Source organism: Crocuta crocuta, unplaced genomic scaffold (genome assembly GCF_008692635.1).
Source record: "Crocuta crocuta isolate KB4526 unplaced genomic scaffold, BGI_CrCroc_1.0 scaffold149, whole genome shotgun sequence".
Classification (NCBI taxonomy): Eukaryota; Metazoa; Chordata; class Mammalia; order Carnivora; family Hyaenidae; genus Crocuta; species Crocuta crocuta.
Window position 1 is genome coordinate 2,946,237 of NW_027551561.1, and position 19,485 is coordinate 2,965,721.

Here is a 19,485-nt window from a genome sequence, read left to right on the forward strand (position 1 = left end):
GGAGGGGACTCAGGTTCTGGAGACCGGGGAGGGGACACGGGAGGCGGTGGGCGGCAGGGTGCATCCCCATTCCCGAGGGGCAGCCACTCCTTGGAGTCCAGCCCACCGCTGCCAAGCGTCGGTGGGGGCCTGCAGTGGTCAGGGCCTCTCGCTCATTACGAGAAGCTGACAGTCTGGGAGCCTCCCAGTGCTCACGGGCTGGCTTGTTGATTTCTAACGCGCTGGGGAAGACGGAGACAGACGTCTGAGGGCCGCTTTCGGCCTCCAAACTGGCCGTCCACTGAGCTGGAGGGTGACTGACTGGGGGCTGATGGGGCCTGGCCGGGGCCCCGGGCACTCGAGACGCCGAAGGTGGCACCTACTTAGTCACCACGCTGATCTTCACGCCAAAGACTCCAGTCTGCTTTTTGGACGGGGTCCTCTTTAGGCTCATATCTCGGCTGGTGAACTTCATGGAGAATTCCACTTTGATCTGGTTGGGGATGGGGCAGGCACAAGTCCCATGGGGCATGAGTGCCTCCAAAACGCGGGGGTCCCCTCCCTGGGACTGCAGACGAGGGCCACGTCTACCACCCGGGGCTCCCTGAAACACCTGCAGGGTGGGGGTGGGCAGGGTGCAGGTGCTGTGGGGGGAGGGGCTGGGTCGAGGGGCCAGGGGCAAGACGGCACCCCGAGGACAGCAGCCGGAGGCCCACCCACTGTGCAGACATTTCCCGTGTCTCTGGGCTCACCCCGTTCATCTCGATCACGTCCGTGTGCCAGTTCTTGGTTTCTACAGTTTGTGGGTCCAACTGCAGAGAAAGGAAGAAAGAGAACATGAGAGGGACGCAGATGGCTGCTCGGGGGCGAGCCAGAGCTCTCTGCTGGCCAGCAGCTGCTCATACGCGGGCTACACGGTCAGAAAGGCAGAACTGGGGCCTGAAGCATCTCTTGAAATCGACCCTTCAGGGAGGCTCCGGCCCCCAGCCCTCCTGTCCTGGCTCGTAAAGGACTCCGCTATTCTGTGAAGGAGCCGGGCCACGCTGGTAGGCACTTTGGCCCATCATATCTCATTCGTTCCTCACTGCCACCCTCTGAGATGGGTATTATCACCCCACTTCACAGATGCAAAAACTGAGGCTCACAAAAAATAGGCAATTTGTTCAACTACCAGGACTGGAGTCGACAGGAAGGTCTGTAGCCAGTGCATACAGAGGTGCCCAGTGGAAGGCAGCAGAGGTTAGGGGCTGCGTCTCAGGAGTCGGGCTCCCTGGGTCTGAATCCTGGCTCTGCTGCTTTCAGGTGTGTGACCTTGGGACGTTGCAACCTTGGCTAAGCTTCCTTTGTTTCTCATCTGTTCCGAGGCCAGTAGCAGAACCTGCCTTGCCAGCTTGTTGGGAAGACTTGGATAATGGTGGGTGGGTGGCTGGCCCCCAAGGAAGAAAACACTCTGTAGGGGAGCCCCCAGATTGGGCGAGGGCCCCAGGAAGTGGAGGTAGCAGGGGATGCTCAGGGGCACTTGGTGGCTCAGTCGGTTAAGCGTCCAACTCCTGGTCCTGGCTCGGGTCATGATCTCACGGTTTCGTGAGTCTGAGCCCTGAGTCAGGCTCTGTGTTGGCGGAGCGTGCTGGGGATTCGCGGTCTCCCTCTCCCTCTCCCCCTACCCCACTCACGCTGTCTCTGTCTCTCTGGGAATAAATGTTAAACTTACAAAAATAAAAACAAAACAGGGGCGCCCCAGTGGCTGAGTCGGTTAAGCATCCGATTTTGGCTCAGGTCACAGTCTCATGGTTGGTGAGTTTGAGCCCCGTGTCAGGCCCTGTGCTGACAGCTCAGAGCCTCTCTCTCTGCCTTTCCACCTCATGCCGTCTCTCTCTCTCAAAAGTACACATTAAAAAATGTAAAACAAACAAAAAAGCAAGGGAGGCTCAGAGAGATTCCTCACAGGGGACCAGACAGGACTCCGTTTCCCTGACTCAGTGGCCTTCAAACTGTTTTTCCTTGCGCACACACACAATCATCTTGAAAAAACTATGCACTCCCTGGCCCGTTTTCATTTCAACATCTGAATATTTCCAAAGCAAGTTTCAATAGCTGCAAAGGCTAGAACTTCCAGGATAATGTAAATATTTACATCTTAAAACACAAACTGCTACATGATTCTCTTCAGTGTAGTCAGTGGAACCCAGTTACCACAGTGATTTGATGGCCACCATCATCCTTAAAAAAAATACAAGCTCTTCTTTCCCTTGCAGAAACCCTGTGTCATTTCTTTTTCTCCCTGGATTTGTCGTTATTCTACTTCTCCTAAAGAATTTTCTCCTAGTGTGTACTTTTCTGTCTTAAAGTCTTTTATTCCTTCCTCTACTATATTTTGTTTCAACAAAAATATCTGTATAAATGGCACGGAAATACTTTCTGAGACCACAAGGCTCCAAATATTCAAAACATGTCCTGGGTTAGTTAATTACAATGATTAGCAGCACACGATAAAAAAAAAAAAACTAACATTACAAATAAATATTAATAAATATTTGGTAGCAAAGCACCATTTTGGTGGAACTGCATCTCTTCAGGAGATAGGTAGAACATTTTTTCTGTGTATGAATGTTAGTTTTTGCTAGGGTGGAACTGAGTACAGCATCAAATACTGTGTGTGTGTGTGTGTGTGTGTGTGTGTGTGTTTTAAGGGTTTTTTTGTTTTTTTTTGTAAGCTCTACGCCCAATGTGGGCCTTGAATTCATGACCCTGAGATGAAGAGTCACATGCTCTTCCGACTGAGCCAGCCAGGCACCCCGGGTGTTGTTTTTAAAGATGTAAAGGATGGAACATCTTGTTCATATAAATAACTAGATGGGGCTGAAAATAGTTTTATAACAATGTTATATGATTCTCTATGCTATTTCCTCTTCATTTGCCTTAAATTGCATATGTACCTATCATCAAAATTTATTTTATTTTTGTTTTTATTTTTGAGAGAGAGAGCAAGCAAGTGAGCTCGTGTGGGGGAGCAGCAGAAAGAGCATCCCAAGCAGTGAGATCCCAGTGCGGATCCCAACCCAGGGGCTTGCATCAGATCGTGACCTAAGCCGAAATCAAGAGTCGGACGCTTCACCGACTGAGCCACCCTGGCATCTCTCAAAATTTATTTTAAATGATACCTCAGCTGACAGTTTCCATCAATTTTGTGGAAAGCACTGACTTGTGAAAGGGTTTGTAACAGGGCCTTTAGTGTCTTTCACTTTCTCAACACCTACGCCTACATTTCAAGAGGCCCCCGGCTGTTAGCCACCCAGGGGGCCTTGGTGTCCTGGGCTCCCTGGCAGAGGAAAGGAGGTGAAGGCGAAAGGCCCTTCTCAGGCAGATCACTTTTTGGCAACAGCACCCGTGGGAGTCAAGAGTCTGCAGACTGATGCTATGAAAACCCTCCCTGCCCCCACACCCCTGGGAAGTCTCTGTGAGCCCCCAAAAGTGTGTGTGCAGCAGTGTGAACACCACTGTTCTAGCAGGCCCACACCCCAGGGGAAAACGATCGGGTCAGCCTGCATGAGCTGGGCCCCGGGGCTTCCTACAGCTCCAGATAAGTCCTTCTAGCACCTTCTATCACCCACACACCAGCTGGAGGCAGGCAGCAGTGAGGGGGTCTGCATGCGGGCCACCTCTGGTCCAGGCCCAGCCTCCAGCAATTGGTTCCCTGCCCAGAGGAGAGACGGAATTGAGAAGGGGATAGAGGCAGAGCAGTGTGGACAGGACCAGGCAACCCCCATGCTCCCCAACTCTGCCCCAGCACCTCCTCAAACACACAAGGGAAGCCTGGCTGCCCAGGCTCGTCACTTCAGAAGATTTGGGGCCAGGTGTCGTACTGGGTCCCAAAGGAAGCCCCTGAAACCTCCCTCTCCCTAAACCTTTTTGATCTCAAGCCCTCACCAGGCCTGTAGCACAGGCTGCCCCTTATAGTTCCCTCCTGCTGCCCAGAATGTGGGGTCCTGGACGCAGGGCCTGGGTCTGTCCCCAGCCCTGTCCTCTAGCAGTGGCCACGTGGAGTAGAGCACTCAGTGGTGCTTTGTCGACTGGGGCTCCACCCTTGGGTCACACAATCTGGACTGACCAGGCCCTTTTAACTCTGGTGTTTCCCGCCATCGGCATACGCCTCAGGCCGACTCCACAGTCCTGGCACCTGAAGCCCCTCCCGTGCTCTAACCTCCCATGATCTGGCACCTCCTGGCAGCCGCCATGGACTAGGAGGCCAGTGGTCCCTCCTGGGTCCTGGAGTGGCACCTGGACACAGCCAAGTGGGGACACACAGGGATTGAGGGTCAGGCCTAATCTGGGTCCAAATGACCGCTCTTCCACTCACCTGTGTGAATCTGGGCACGTCACTTAAACCTCCACGAACCTCAACTTCCTCACGGGGGCATCCACAGCACCTCAGAGGACTGTTATGGAAAATACTAAGAGAACTGATGCATTCTGAGCATTTTCCAGGAGGCTGGCACAATGGATGTCAAACCCTTCCCATAAAGGATCTCAGTGATTCATCATAACAAGCCTGAGGGATCTAAGCCTTTTTTAGCTACCCCCATTTTGCAGATGAGGACACTGAGGCTTGAAGAGGATTAGGAACTTGCCCAGCACCACACACCTAGGAAGCGAGGGTTGAGGTACAAAATCAAGTCTCCCTGACTCACCTGCTCTGCTAACCCTGCAAGATACAGTGTAAAGCACCTGGCCGGGTGTCTGCGCCTCTTGGCAACAAGGTGTGTGCTGTTTCTGTGATTTGCTTAGAAAGGAGACATCAGGCCTTCCTGTGCCTGGTCTGGCACCACGGGGAGGCCTGGGTGCTGGAGGGCTGCCTCCAGTACAATTCAGCCGTTCTTTCCCTCCCTATCCCTTCCCTCCTAGCTGCCAAGCAGCAGCCTTACGTTTTCCTGGGTGCATGTGAGACACAGGAAAGGCAGCTCCTGATGCTAAGGCCGGGTTCTAGCCCCGCTTCTTCCAGAAAGCCTTTCTTGGAGAACCCCAGGCCTTCAGGTCCCCTCTGCGTTCCTGCTGCACTGAGACCCCTGTCCGTCTGCAGCCTGCTGGCACCATTTGGTGTCGTTTCATATACTCCAGCCTGAGGCCAAGCTGAGGAAGGTGGCACATTTGTGTCTTCCTGTGAGTCCTCACCGCCATATTCCAGATCCCCTTTGCGGGCGTGGCCCTGGTATGCTCGAGGGAGGCCCGCCTAGCCCCTTGGTGTCCTGCCACTGACGTTCTGTCTCCCAGCAGGCCAGCAACCTCCAGAAACCAAGTCTATTTTCAGGACATCACTCAAATACAGAGAAGGGAGGGTGAAGAGTGGAGAGGGACATGGCACATTTTCCAGAGAAATGATGCTGCCTGAACTACTGTGGCTATTTATAACCCCTGGGAAATGTGGACTCTGCTATTTCCTGATTAGATTAGTGCCGGGGGCGGAGGAGCCAGGCCCCCAGGATGTGAGCGGACAGAACACCTGACCGCTTGCCTGCCAGTCCCAGCAGAGAGATGCCCCCGACTGGCCCTGGGGAGCGGGTCCCTAGGGGCTGCCAGGTCACCTGAGGGACGGAGACAGATGGGGCTGCAAAGAGCCAGGCTGGAGGAGACCCCCAGAGGGCCCCTCCTTCACCTCACAGGTAATAGACATACCGCTGGGGCTCCCCCAAGGTGGGGTCCTGGCAGGAGACAGAAATAAGCCACAGGACGTCCTGGAGAAAGTCATGAGCGGGCCACACATAGCCCCTGGGAGCAGCTCAGTTACGGGCTGTTCGCCCTTGCATTCAGGCAAAGGTGAGGTCATGGCTGCACATTCAGACTCTGCCAAGGAGAGAAGGCTGGCTTTTGGGACGGATGTCCCCAGGGGAATGTGCAGGTGGCCTGCACTGAAATCCCGGGCTGGGAATCCCGCATTCCCACTAAGGCACTAAGGCGCCACGCTTTCTCAGAGTGAATGTGGCAGGTGGTTGGGGAACTGCTTCCCCAGCCTGGCATCTGGGACAGGAAACCCCAGCGGCCTCCCGGGGGCACGGACGGGACCGGAGGCCAGGAGGGCAGGGGAGGATGCTCTGAGCTCACCCAGGCATCCTGTGCACGGCGGGTGTGATTCGTTCCTGCAGGAGCATCCTCAAGGGTCCCCTGGAGAGGCCTGAGCCCTTCCTTCCTCCCAGCCCGTCTCTCGCCAGCCTGGGCCAGGTGACCCCAGCGCATCTCCTTCCTCTGTTCGTCTTCCTTCCCTCTCAGTGCTGGCGGTTTCAGAGGCACCAGCAAGTCTGGGGTCCCCACTGCTGCTCCCCGGGGGTGGGTGACACAGCCCGTGTTCAAACCCAAGTCCTTCCGATGGTGGGCCACAGCCTTCCCACGGTGCTGCACTCTTGCAGCCAGGCGGCTCACCCGAAAGCCTTCTGGTGATTTCTGCTGCTTCCCCTTCCCTCACGCCCTCACTGGGGGGCCTGTGGTGGCACCAGGCTGTCTAGGGCAGTGGGGGATAACCTCTCGGAAGCGGCAGCTGTGGTCCCAGCGGGAGGGGACGAACGGGCACAGAGCAGCGTCCGTGTGTTACTTTGGGATGTAACACAGGGGCGCCCTGGGTGACGAGGACCCATGAAGACAGTATTCACTAGGGGCCCCAGGCCTCCACTCCCTCCTCCCACCCCCGCCACAGCCCCTTGGCTCTGAGCCCCTTTCCTCAGAACCTCACCCTGTCATTTCCACAGCACAGGCCCGAGGCCCCGCGGAGCCTGCTTGACCCCTGACCTCCTATCCCTGCGAGCCTGGCTTCCGCTCTCACTCCGGCACTGCTCCACCCTCGGCTTTCTGAGTCCGGGGTCTGTCCCGGAAGGTGGCATGGACTTCCCTCGAAGCCAGACTTGTTTGGAGGGCTAATAAAAACGAAGTGCTTCTTAACAAGAAGGGCAGTAAAGCCAGTATACTGGAGTTGTCACCCTCAGTGGTGACAAGGGTACAGAACGGAAGGTAGAGATGGCGGCCGTGCTTCTGGGGGTGCCTGCCAGAGGCCGAGCGCTGGGCTGCGGACACCAGGCCTGGAGCCAGGTGTCCAGGCTGACGGTGCTACACTTCCTGTGGCTCCCAGGCCGGTGGCCACGGTGGCGGTCCTGGGCTGGCTTTCTCCTGCCCTCCCCCAAGTGTGTCCACATGGTCTGGGCTGGGTCCCCTTGGGACACCCAAGCCAGCCTGTCATTGGGACAGACCACAGGCGTGAGAGGCATGGTAGGGCTGGCAACGGGGGGAGCCGGGAGCTGCCAAAGCCTGCCTCTCCTCCCTCTTGGGAAGGGTACTGGAGGATTCCGTCAACGTGGCTGCTCTGAGAGAGGCTCGCAGAGAGGCGGGGAGGGGTGGCAGGGGGAGGCCAGGGCCTATATCCTGGCTTCCAGCTCAGCAGCTGGGCCTGGGGAAACCATGGTCAGGCTCAGGAAACTCACCCCGTTTCCCCAGGGGTGACTCCCCTACCGTGAGGCCAGACAGGCTCTGTGCCTCCAACCCTCCCCCTGCAGGGTCAGGTACCCTCTCCTGGGCCCGAGGCACGACAGGCTTTGCTGACTCTGTACCGCAAGGCCCCAGGATCTTGCCTCCCCTCCCCCCGCCCCCCTGGACTTTGAAGTTCTCAGAGGCCCACATATGGAAAGGGTTTAGCAGCTCTGAATGGGGCTTTTATTGAAGCCAGGTTAGCCTCATGGTACCCCCTGTGACCTGCCTTCCCCAGCGCTCTGCATTCCAGTGGCTCGGCCTGCCCTCAACCCTGGGCTGCCTCGGGAGACCCCCAAGGCGGGGGTGGCGGGGGGGATCTCTCCCGGAGCCCTGGGACCCTGCCTGCCTCAGGGCCAGCCTGTACGCCACTGCCTTCCCTGCCCCACACAGCCTGGACACTTCGCCCCAGAACCCAGCCTCAGGCTAACAGCCAGGAAGTTGCCTCGCCTCGGCTCGGGGCCATGTTGGGGGCACCAGGGTAATGAAGGCAGGGCTGCTCTCGGGAAAAGGCACCGGCTGCGGCCAAAGCAACACAGAGGCAGCCAGCCCAGAGCAGCCTCATCTCCAGAGTCGGGAGTGGGAGGCTGAGGTCCTGAGCAGGAAGTTTCATGCTAATTGCCATGGGAAGGCCGAGGGCCTACAGGACCGCCATGGGCTTGGTGGCCTCCGTCTGGACTCAGAGGTGCGCCGGTGAGCACTGTGAAAGTCCTACTCTGAGGCTGACCTCATCCTCCCTGCCCAGGCCAGGAACGCAGTCTGGGCACAGAGCCTGTCCGTGAGAACGAGCGGCCCTGGCGATCCTGCTGCCTGTCCCCGCCCTGAAGGGCCTCTCGGCGGTCTCCTGCCCTGGCCCCACATGCCCAGAGCCCCACACTCACTAGCTATCCCCAAAAGTAACCGCTCATTTCTCTGAACGGCGTGCTAGGCTGCGTACCACAGGCAGCAAGGCCCCCCCACCCAGGGCACCCGGGTGAGCTCTATGGGCAACTGAGGACCAGCCACAGGCCCCACGGGGCTCTGGACCCCCACCCTGCAGGGCAGCATGCTGGCTGAGAGCCGGGTTTGAGTGCTGGCTCCTGCACTAAGCCACTCAGGTCACTCTGGGTCAGTCCCAGAGCCCCAGTTTCCTCATGTAAAACAGAGTAGATAATATCAGCACCTCTTAGGTTATCACCTCTCACATCATGGGCTAAGAATGACCTGGTAATCAGCAAGTGCTGAAAGTGTGTCTGCATCACTAAAGCCAGGCTCAAAGCCCCCAGTGGCTTCCCACTGTGCTGAGATTAAAAGCTGAACTCGTTATCATGGCCTGCAAGGTCCTACCCAGTCTGGCCACGCCTGCTCCATCCAGGGTGGTCTCTCACCCTCTCCTGTGGCCTCTGTCTGCTTCTGAATATGCCGTGGCCACCCCCACCCCAGCTGCGGGTTTTCACCTTGTCAGTTCCTCTGTCTGGAATGCACTATCCTGGATCTTTCCAGAATCCTTCTTGTCATTTAAATCTTAGTTCAAGGGGCACCTGGGTGGCTCAGTTGGTTAAGCATCTGACTCGTGATCATGATCAAGTCGTGAGATCAAGCCCTACGTAGGGCTCTGTGCTGAGTAAGCATGGAGCCTGCTTGGGATTTTCTCTCTCTGCCCCTCTTCCGCTCGCGCTCTCTCTCAAAACAGACAAACACTAAAAAAAAAAAAAAAAATCTTAGTTCAAAATTACCTCTTCAAGCAAGGCCCCTCCCTTCTCATTACTCTCTAATACCCAATTTTATTTTCTCCCCAGCACTTGTCCAGCCTGAAATGATCTTATTTACTGCCTGGACTCCCTCTGTAGACAGTAAGTTCCATGAGGTTAAGGGTTCTCTGCCTTCTGTCTCTGGAGTGCCCAGTACATGGTAGGCAGCCATCAGTATTCAGGGACCAGATGAATGAAACGCCATGTGGGGGATGGAGAGAAAGCAATGCCTTTCCACCAAGGCTCCTTTAGGACAGGGGTCAAGAAGCCTCACACTTCCTGCTCACCTCTCTTCTCCTTTGTTCAGTGAATGGCTGGCCTTGGCCCAGGGGCAGCCCTGCGACCTCTCCCACCCAGACTTTCCCTGTGTGTTGAGAGTTTAAGACTTAGGAATCTTGGGACATGGCCAAAATCTTCACATGAGCTGGATCTAGGAGATCATCCCACTCAGCTCCTTCATGATACTGAGGCCAGAGAACAAGAAAGGTGAAGAGATTTGGCCAAGGTCACACAGCCAGCCAGTAAAGACAGCAGACTCAGAGTTAGAAAAAAGGTTAGTCAAGGCCTCTTGACTCCGACCAGCCTGGTGCCCTCTCTGGCGTCCTATGCCGTCCGAGCCTGAGGGGCGGGTGCTTGAAGGATGAGCCCAGGGCACAAACAAGGCTTCAGGAGCGTGATGGGAAGCAGAGCTGTGGCTGTCACTGCTCTGGCTGTGCCCATCTGAGGCCCCAACCTTGGCTGGGATCACTGCCCAGGGCAGAGAAGATTCTAGTCCCTGGCTAAGGAAATCACTGCGGGATGACAGTGCCCTCCCAGCCTTTCTGCAGAAGAATCCCAAGGGCAGCTCCCACGGTGGCTTACCACCTCTCTAGGCTCACCCTGGGGACAAAAGACAACGTGGCCTTACTCTAAAGCTCACTGGGATCCTGGACTGACTCTCGTTTCTCCCGGGGACTGGGCGGGCAGGTTCCAGACCTGGGGGAATGGATGTTCCTCTAGGGTGCTAGGGAGCGGTCACAATACAGATACCCTTCCTGTCCCCAGCACGAGCTGACAGGGAGAAAGGAAGCCATGACAGTACCTACTGACCAGCTCCCAACACTGCACGAAACTGGCAGGCAAGGCCACTGGCAGAGGGCTTTCCAGCATGTGCTCCCTGACCAATGCCTGGCAACTCCCCCAAACTTGCTCCTGNAACGAAACTGGCAGGCAAGGCCGCTACTGGCAGAGGGCTTTCCAGCATGTGCTCCCTGACCAATGCCTGGCAACTCCCCCAAACTTGCTCCTGCAGAAGTTTCTGGGCTCTTTCCAAAATGTCTGCCCTCCCGGGGCCTCACTGCCTCTGGATACTCCTCCACCACTGGGCTCCGACAGCTTTGGCCTTTCGGGAACCACCCGGGTTGGCAGGCTTAGCTCCCCCTGGTCCAGGGCCATCTAAAAGCTGGGGCACCAAGCCCAGCATGGCTGCCTGGCCAAGCCACCTGTGGACCACAGAGAGGCCAGAGAGAGCCAGTGCCCTTTCTAACCTCCCCAGGTGCAAAGAAACAGCACCTTGCCAAGTGCACTCAGAGTAGGGGGTTCTACCTTGGGGTCTGTACTTCTATCTAAAACAGCATCCAGTTTGTGCATATGGGTGGCTCTGTGTCTGGATGGCAGCTCCGCAGCCTTCATCAGCTGCTCAGAGTTGAGGACTCCTGCTCTGTGGAATCGCATAGCCCTCTTGGGAGCCAGCTCAGTGGGTAAGTAGGGGTACTGGGGTCAAGAGACCCCCATATGGCCCCAGTGAGCAAGTGCTGTAAGAAGCTTCGTGGCTGTGGAAATGCAGCGAGGTCACTCCATCCCCCCTTCCTGACTCTCCAGCCAGCCTGATCACAACCCTGGCTCTCACAGAAGCCCAGGAGGTAATGGGCTGGCCGCACGGGTCTCCAGCCTGAGGGAGAGGCGCTATTGTCCCTTTCCTACAGTGGAGGGGTCACTATAGGGGTGCAAGCAGGCATGAGAATGATTAAGACATGGACACAGCAGAGGGGGAGGGGCAGGGGGCAAGGGGCAGGATAGAGATCTACTGCATAAGGTTTCCAGATCTTTCTTGACATCCAGAGCCAGATTATGAAATATAGTTAATGAGCCTAGGATATATCTGTATCTGATAGCCCAGCATCCTTGTACCCTCCACGCCTAGAACAGCCAGGGGATGGCTGTGTGAGCCTCGAGGATGCACACATACTTTGTGTACCCGGTGCTACCTGTTAGGAAGAACTGTCAAGTTCAGTGACAGGTTCTGGGAGGGGCTAAGAGCTGTCCTGTGGGTCACAGTCAGTGACTGGCCCTGCCAGTTCAGCCTGAGTCCCCAGCTCCATGCAACCCCCCCTTGCTCAATACTCTGGCTTGGCCTCTGCCTCATGGGCGACCTGCTAGCCTCTCTTTGGCTCCCACAGTGACCCCATTAAAAAGTATCTCTTTGGATACTTCAGGGGTTGGGGGGTGGGCTGCCTCCTTCAGCCTCTCTCCCTACAAAGTGCAACCTAGGGCTCTGGGAGCAGGTGCGATGGGAGGAAGAGCAGGTGCTGAGCCTAGTCCCCGGGAGTGTGATTTGAAGCGAAAAATTAAAAAACAAACAATAAATTAAAAAGCAAAGGAAAAGGAAAGTGGAAACGCGAAGTGAAGTGCCGAGAGCGCTGGCAGAACCCGCAAACCCAAATGCCACGTGTCTCCTCTGCTAAACGCTTGCACAACACACCGACTGCCAAGTCAGAGGCCAGAATGAGGCTTCGGCCCCAGAACTCTCCTTGGGGATAAGAACAACCCCAAACACCGCCCCCTGGGGCCCAGAGTGGGGTGTCTTCCAGCAACTGCAGAGACCCCACAGGTTCATACTAACTAGGACTGTCCCATCTAAACGGATTCTTTAGCCCCAGCAAGGAGTCCCCGGGTGAGTCACATAAACCCCCTCCAGGCTTTAACGAATCTTTAGTGAAATGGGAATTAACAGGAGGGCCCAGGTGTCTTGGCATCCACAGCATCAAATCCTCAGGGCAAAGCTGATGAGGAGTTAATGGGCGACCCGCCTGCCAGGCTGGGCGGTACCTGGTGCCCTTCCCCCCATGCCACCTAAGCTGCTGCCTGATCCCAGCCCCCCTGGCTGGCAGGGAGCCTGCAGCACTGAAAAAAATAGGTTAACGCAGCCGCAGCAGGGGAAAGTAGGGGAGCGGGCAGAGGGCCCGGCCCCACAGGCCCGCCTGCTCGCCCACCAGCTTGGGCGCGGTTAGGCAGGCGCAGCAGGGTGAATGAAGGTCCCGCCATGCAGACCCTGGTGTCTGTGACACTGACATACTGTGTCCCACAGTGGGAGCTAAGGGACCGAATCCCTGGCCACACAGGGTACCCTAGTGCCAGAGCCACCCTGTGGTTTCACAGATGCCCCTCAGCTCAGCAGCCCAGCACCTGGCTGGCCCTCCACCCTGCCCCGAGGGTACCGCTAGACTTGGGGCCACCAGAGGCAAAGCTGCCTAAACAATTCCTGAAGTGGATTCTTCATTTTGCCAGTCACACATGCACACTGAAAGAACAGAAAGTCTGGGATCTGAGGGGTTTAAGAATTGCCCCCTACCTGCCAGGCACCTTCCCAAAGGGACAGGTAAGCCAGAAAGGCTCTGTTAGGGTGGCACCAGGCCAGGAACCCACTGGGGCAGTTTCTTGCCAACCTGGAGGTTAGGGGATGGACAATAAGCTTTGGGCTGGTGTCTGCTGGCCTCAGCAGGGGCCGGGGAGGCGGGTGCAGGGAAGGACGTCTCCGGGCCGCCGGGCACAGAGAGCTGCCTCAGCACAGAGGGGCGCGGGGAGCAGCTGAGGCCAGCAGGGCTCTGCTAGCCTGGTCCCTGGAGATGCTGAAGGTGACACAGGGGCCAAGGCAGGACAGCTCAAGTTGCTGCCCTGTCCAGCACTTTCCAAGACTGATGTCACCTCTGGGAGGTCAAGTATGCCCCCTGGCAGGGGGTGAAACTAGACAAGGGGCCAACGGGCCCGAGATCCCTTCCTCTTGGCAGGTGCTAGCTGGAGGTGAGGACCTGCGCAGAGGGTCCCCCTCCCCCACCCCCCTAGGCTGCAGGGTGGCTTGCAAGTCTCCATCAGCCACAGCCACAGCCACAGCCTCCCTGAAAGGATGGGCATGGCCCCTGCCAGCCGGGACAGGTACCCTGCGACATCTTGCTTAGGCAGTGAATTCAGTCCGCGGTTATCAAGTGCTTACTGTGTGCTAGGTGCGGGGTCTGGTTCCTCCTCAGATGCCCGATGCCAGGGCCCAAAGCCAGCCCCCAGGCAGCCTGCCCAGCTGCAGGACAGTCGGCTTCTATCTCGGATTTTCATCCCCACCAAGGTCTGGGGCTGCAGGCAGGAAGGCAGTCTGCCCTGGCACAGCGTGGTCTGGGCTTGCTGCTGGGTCAGGAAACCCCCGGCACGCAGACTGGGCTGCCTGATGCCCACCCAGCCCTGGGCCAGCCATCAGCTGGGTGGGCATCTGACGAGGCAGGCCCCCGGAGGCCGGAGCCCCCAGATGGCAGCACCACCACCTCCACGCCACGCTCCCTTCCTCCTCGGTGGGGCATGATGCCCACAGCCCCATACAAAGAACTCTTACACGGCCAGTGGTGCTGTGTGCTTCTGCTAGTGCCCCCCAGCAATGTCCACTGGGTTCTGGTAGGGGGTCCCACAGGGGCTGGGCACCCTGGGGAGGGAGGACTGAGACCCAGGAGCCCCTTGCTTAACCGTTCACATTCCTGCCTGTACAGACTCAGAAAGGAGCCAGGCTGTTCTCTCCCACAGGAGACAACAACCCCCTTTTCCTGAGACAGAGACAGATGCAGAGAAAGCAGCCAGGGTCAGGGGTGGGGGTGGCAACAGCATTAATCATCAAATTAAGGCCACTTGCAACAGGCCCCCATGCCTCCCCCAGCCTCTGTCCTAGGGCTCCATAATTAGGCAGGAGCTGTAATGATCTCCAAGGTGGGNGCGGCGAAGATAGACGGAGCGTGCGGAGCGCCCAGCCCCCGGGCGGCCTGGACTGTTACTCGAGCCGGACAGGGAAGCGCATGGTGGGAGGCTCGGCTTTCTCCTCCCCTCCCCGGAGGCCGCCTCCCAGAGGAGCGCACCGGCAGCGGCCGCGGGCCCACTTCTCCGCCTGCTGGTCCCCGCGAGGCTCGCAGGGACGCCCCAGTGCGTGCGCCACGGACCGCCCGCCCGAGACAGCGCGGGGACCCGCCCCCACCGAAGGAAGTGACTCAAAGGAGGTGCTGGAGGCTGCCCCTCCAAAAAACCCAACCTCCGGGTTTTAACTCTTGGCAGGCTGGGGCTCCCGCTCACGGACCCTCAGCCCAAGTACTAAATAAAGTTTGACAAAGCAGCTAAACACAATCCAGTCCCTTCCCCTCGCCATCCCGGGTTAACCCTTTCACCACCAGGCTGCTCCCTGGGGACCTGGGGCCTGTGAGGGAGGCTTGGGAGGAAGCCAGAGGGGGTCGGCAGGGGCAGGAGCTGCCTTCTGGCCATGGATAACGACCCTCGTCCCTGGCAAAGGTCCTGCACTGCCCTGGAGTTCTGCTTCTTCTACTCTCAACTCGTGCCCCGAGGCATCTCCCTGGATGCCAGTTTGGTGACAGGGCCGGACATCTGGACTGGCACTCGCAAACCTCCTCTTGGGAATATAGAGAATCAAGAAGCTCCCCAGTGGGGCAGCCTCCTGGGCTCTGGGGGTCTGGAAGGAACTGGCCACTAGGGGCCATCCTCCAGGGACGTGAGCGAAAGCCAAGCATGGCACTGGTTGGTTGCCAAAGCCCAGCAAGAGGAGCCTCTCACACACCCACTTTTAACCGTGGCCCCGTGGACCTTACCAGAAAAGCCCCAAACAGGTTTGTGCTGCCATGGGCAGAGCCATTTAAGCAAACGGTCAATCAGCCACTTTGTCTGGGCTGGGTGGCTTGGAAGATAAAGAATGAACTTGTTCTTGACCCTTGAGTTGGGAAACGTTCTAACCAGAGTGAGAAGTGAATCATCAAGTTAGAGCCTGGTGTTCGGGGGTGGGGGAAGGCCCCCAGATGGTTAGGGTACACAAAACCCAGAGGCACCCAGGACATCACATTATGCAGTGCAAGGCTCATAGCAAGAAGGAAGCCAACATTTTCAGGATGCCAACCATGAGCCAGGTCCCATGCAAAGGGCTTTCAGAAATCTGACTGCATTTAGGCCTTACGACTTTTGTGAGGCCTGTGTTACAGTCTCGTTTTCCGAGTTTTGAGGCCTCAGGCTCAGGGAGGGAAAGTTCCCGCCTGAGGTCACACACTGTAGCTGGGGAGTGACAGGTCTCTTTTAAAGCTTCTGGTACTCACAACCGCTGGGCCTCACTGAAGTGTGGCTGGTTCTTTTTCTCCTCACCTTTTTAAAAATGATTACTTATTTATTTATTTGAGAGAGAGAAAGAGTGAGCATGAGCAGGAGGGACAGAGGGAGAGAAAGAGAGAGAGTCCTAAGCAGGCTCCACACTCAGCATGGAGCCTGATGCGGGCTTCACTGCAAATAGCCAAGACCTGGCCATAATAAAAGCCACCTTTACCGAACATTTACTGTGTGACAGGCACCATGCTAAACCACACTTCATGTTCCCCCAACCTTACGAGGTAAGTACCAGCACTGCCATTTTCTATTTGAGGACATGAAGGAGACCGGAAGTTGAGCACCCTGCCCCAGGTCATGCCAGGCCCAGCCATAGCAGGTCTGACGGACGCCACCGCTGTCTTATCCTGTATGGCAGGATCTGGTCCCGCACTCCCTCTGCCTGGTGGGTAGGAATGGGGTCTTGGAGCTCTGCTGGGCTCTGGGGGTCCCTGAAGGGTGGCCAGCTCCATCTTTCCTAGGGCTCCACACTCCACACCTGCTTCTACACACAGTGCAGACAGGGCTGGGCTGCCAAGGCCACCCAGAGCCTCCTCATAGCCGAGCCAAAGTTACCCAAAGCCACTGCAGCTAAACACAGCCGGCCCATGACACCTTGCCCAGTACTCCCTGAGTGGGGGGGAAGAGACCCACACCTTGCCCAGCTGCGGCCCGAGCCACCTAAACCTTCCTGACCCATCCCTAATCTGCCTCTCCCAGGGCACCAGATGCCCCCTCTGAAGAGTCTTCCTCAAGTCCCATGAAGGGCCAGGCAGGCCCCTCACCCCTCACCCTGGCTGTCACAAAGCCCATTTCCTCTAGGAAGGCATCACTCACTCTTGCCGACTTCACTTCTCCAACTCACCCATTTCATTTGAGAGGCGCTGATCGAGAGCCTGGCTATGTGTTTGACCCTGGGTGGGGGGCTGAGGACCCACAGACATGAATCAAAAGTCTGTGCCTGACAAGGCTGAGAGCCCAAGAGAGGAGCAAGACATGGGCTTAAATACCTTTTAACGGGAAGCAGAAAAGCACTCATTCACTTGACACGTAGCAAGTGTGCACCTCCCACGTGCCACACCCAGATGGCCAAAGCATCATCTTAGCTCTCAAGAAGCCCAGTCTTGGGCCTTAAGAACAGCACAGATAAAGTGCAACGATAATTGAAGGAAAGGAGAGAAAATTTCTATCCAGGGGAACCACAGAAGGCTTCTTGGAGGAGGAGGGGTTGGCATGAGCCTTGAGAGCTGTGGAAAAAGGCCATCTGCCCTGGCTTTCCTCTGCATCCCTTCAAGCTAACGTGCAATCGCTGGTTGTGTAACTGGCTGGGAAAGTGCCATTATCATCACTGACCATGTCAGTGCGCTTGGCACCGTCAGCTGGTTAACTTCAAAACTGGCCCCTTGCTGGCTTTCTAAGGTTCTCTTCCTTCTATCTGGGTCATATGCCACAGGGTGCAGTTTGGGGGAATTTGTTACAAGGTGTGCCTCCCCCCCCCCCCCGCCACTGGGTGTGTGGGAGAAGGGGAGCAGTATAGATCTTGTTCCCAAAGCCCTATGCTTGTCTGTCATAGGAATCCCAGGCTCAATACTTGTCTGGGTAAAGCAAACTCTGATTGGGTGAAAGCCGGCCAACTGGTCTCCATGGTGACATAAGCGCCTTAGCAGATGGGTAGCTGAGTCGGGAGGCTCTTCCCTTGAGATGTTCATCTTTCCGTTCCTCCCCGTGGGCTGGGGGCTCTCTCTGGGACAGCACAGATTTGCCTTCTCCTCCCTAAGCCTGACTCACTCCTTCCTGGAATCAGTGGTCTGGGAGCAGGCTGCAGGGGGGTTTGTGCGAGACAAACGTTCCCAGTCAGTTCCTCAAAAGCAACCATCTGAATTGGGGTCCCTCTAGCCCGCCACGGACCCTTCCTCACCTTCGCTGGATGGGCCAGCCTTAGGCTGTCCTGACGACCCAGAAAAGGACTGCATCCCCTCCTCCCTCTGTCCATCCCTTCGTCCAGCCACACCTGGCAGAACCTGCCTCTAGGGACATGCAAGGGCCCCCTGTCTGGATAAACAGAGCCTGGGCGGGAAGGCCCACACGAACAGATGTCGCTGTCTTTGGAATTAAAAACATTCCTAGTAGACTGTCCTGTCCTCCCTCATTCCCCCTTTCCCCTCCTCCCTTCCAGGCTCTCTGCAGGAGCAACGAGAGGGGCCACCCTCAGGTGCAAGACCCTGAGTTCCACCTAAGGAGGGGTATTTACCTGGGGCAGTTGGGACCAGGCACCCAGCACAAGCCTGCATGAGGCAAAATCGGGTGACGGTGATCAGCAGCGGCATCACTGAAGAAAAAAAGGTCAACAGGGAATATATGCAGCCTGAGATGTGTGGGCGGGAGAGGCACGGACTGCTACCGGTGCTGCCTTGGTGACAGCCGGGGGTAGGGACAACCTCCAGGCAAATCCTCCGGCCTGTGAATGTGAGGAAGAAGGTTCTTTCTCAGAACTTTGAGAGGCTGCTGTCACTTCTCTGGAGTGACCCCTTTTTTTTCCCAGTGGGATGACGTCCGTCTTCTCCCCCAGCCCAGACTAGAACCCTGATCCCCTATCCCTGTCCTCTAGCCAAATGACAGGAATCCAGGAAAGAAGGTTTTTGAGCAGCCAATTAGATCAAGGCCAACAGCACCCCCGTGCACAGCCTGGGAGTGAGGTGGGGGAGGGGGCAAGTGAGAGCCCCAATAAGTCACCCAGAGAGTCTGGGTACAAGAGCTGGGGAGCCTGGGGTTGCACTGAGGACGGGGGGCAGAGCTGGGGGCCAGGTGGTGGTGGAGAGCATGGTGGAGGCTGAGGCTGGAGGGCTGCAGAAAGGAAGCCCGCGGGGGTCCCCACCCCAACACAGGCACGGGAGTCCGAGCTCAGAGAACCAGCAGGGCCGCAGTGTGCCGGAGCCCAGAGAGACGGGGGCCCTGGTGCAGGGCATGCACACTGGCGGGGAGGGTGGTACACCCCAGCAGCTGTGAGAAAGCAGGATGGGAGCCTCCCCTTCAGATTCCTGGCTCTGTAGCCCTAATGCATGCTCCCACCTCTTTCTGTACTTATCCTACAGAACTATACTGATGGCAGATTCCTGGCAACCCCCAGTGATTCTCATGGCATACTGGGTCACGGAAACGGCTGGAAAACCCACTGGAGCCTCCGAGAACATCTCGCTTATCTAAAACAAAGGCCGCCCAGGACAGAGTGGGCAGAACAAACCTACTACATCCTTCCGCTCGTTCCCCGTACAACTCATGGCCAGACCAGCACCCTGAGCCCCTTGGCGTCTCACCTGCTCCTTCTCACCAGGAGGAGGTGTGCGGCCAGGGTCTCCAGAGCAGTGTTGGGGGAGAGGCAGGGGGCCCCCCAGGCCTCATGCTGAAGACACAAAAGCCTCAAGCAGGAAGGTTTGAAAGTAAGTCAGGGTCCACTGAGCCCCCGTGCCTTTTTTCCCCTGCTCTCCGATTAACCGACTCTTTTCCACTCAACTTGGAGCTCCAAGTGAACAGAAGAAAGCTCTTGGGAGCCAGGGACCCGAGCAAGAGTCCTGCCTGGTCATTGGAGACTCAGGAGCCACTTTCTCTCTCTGAGCTCAGTTCCCACACCTGTTAAAACATGAGCTTGGACCAGACAAATGGTCATCAACAAATTTTTTACGCAGAGGACACTCTCCGCCTTTCTTTCGAAATGAAATCTTACACCAAAGTTTCCTTGCCTCGCAGTCAGATAAAAACAGAAGCAAACAGAGGCCCCTGCTGAAGGCCCGGGGTGGGGGGTGCCCCAAGTCCCTCCCAGCAACCCCCAAGCTCTGTAGGCAGAACCTGGCGC

General features: G+C 57.0%; 1 protein-coding gene across 1 annotated transcript in view; it reads right to left on the reverse strand.

The window, feature by feature from the left end:
* The window catches only part of ABR (ABR activator of RhoGEF and GTPase), a 186,533-nt gene that overhangs the window by 8,311 nt on the left and 158,737 nt on the right, over positions 1-19,485 (reverse strand). The window contains 2 exon segments of the mRNA XM_077749651.1: positions 363-472; positions 732-791. Of these exon segments, the coding sequence (XP_077605777.1) occupies positions 363-472; positions 732-791 (170 nt within the window).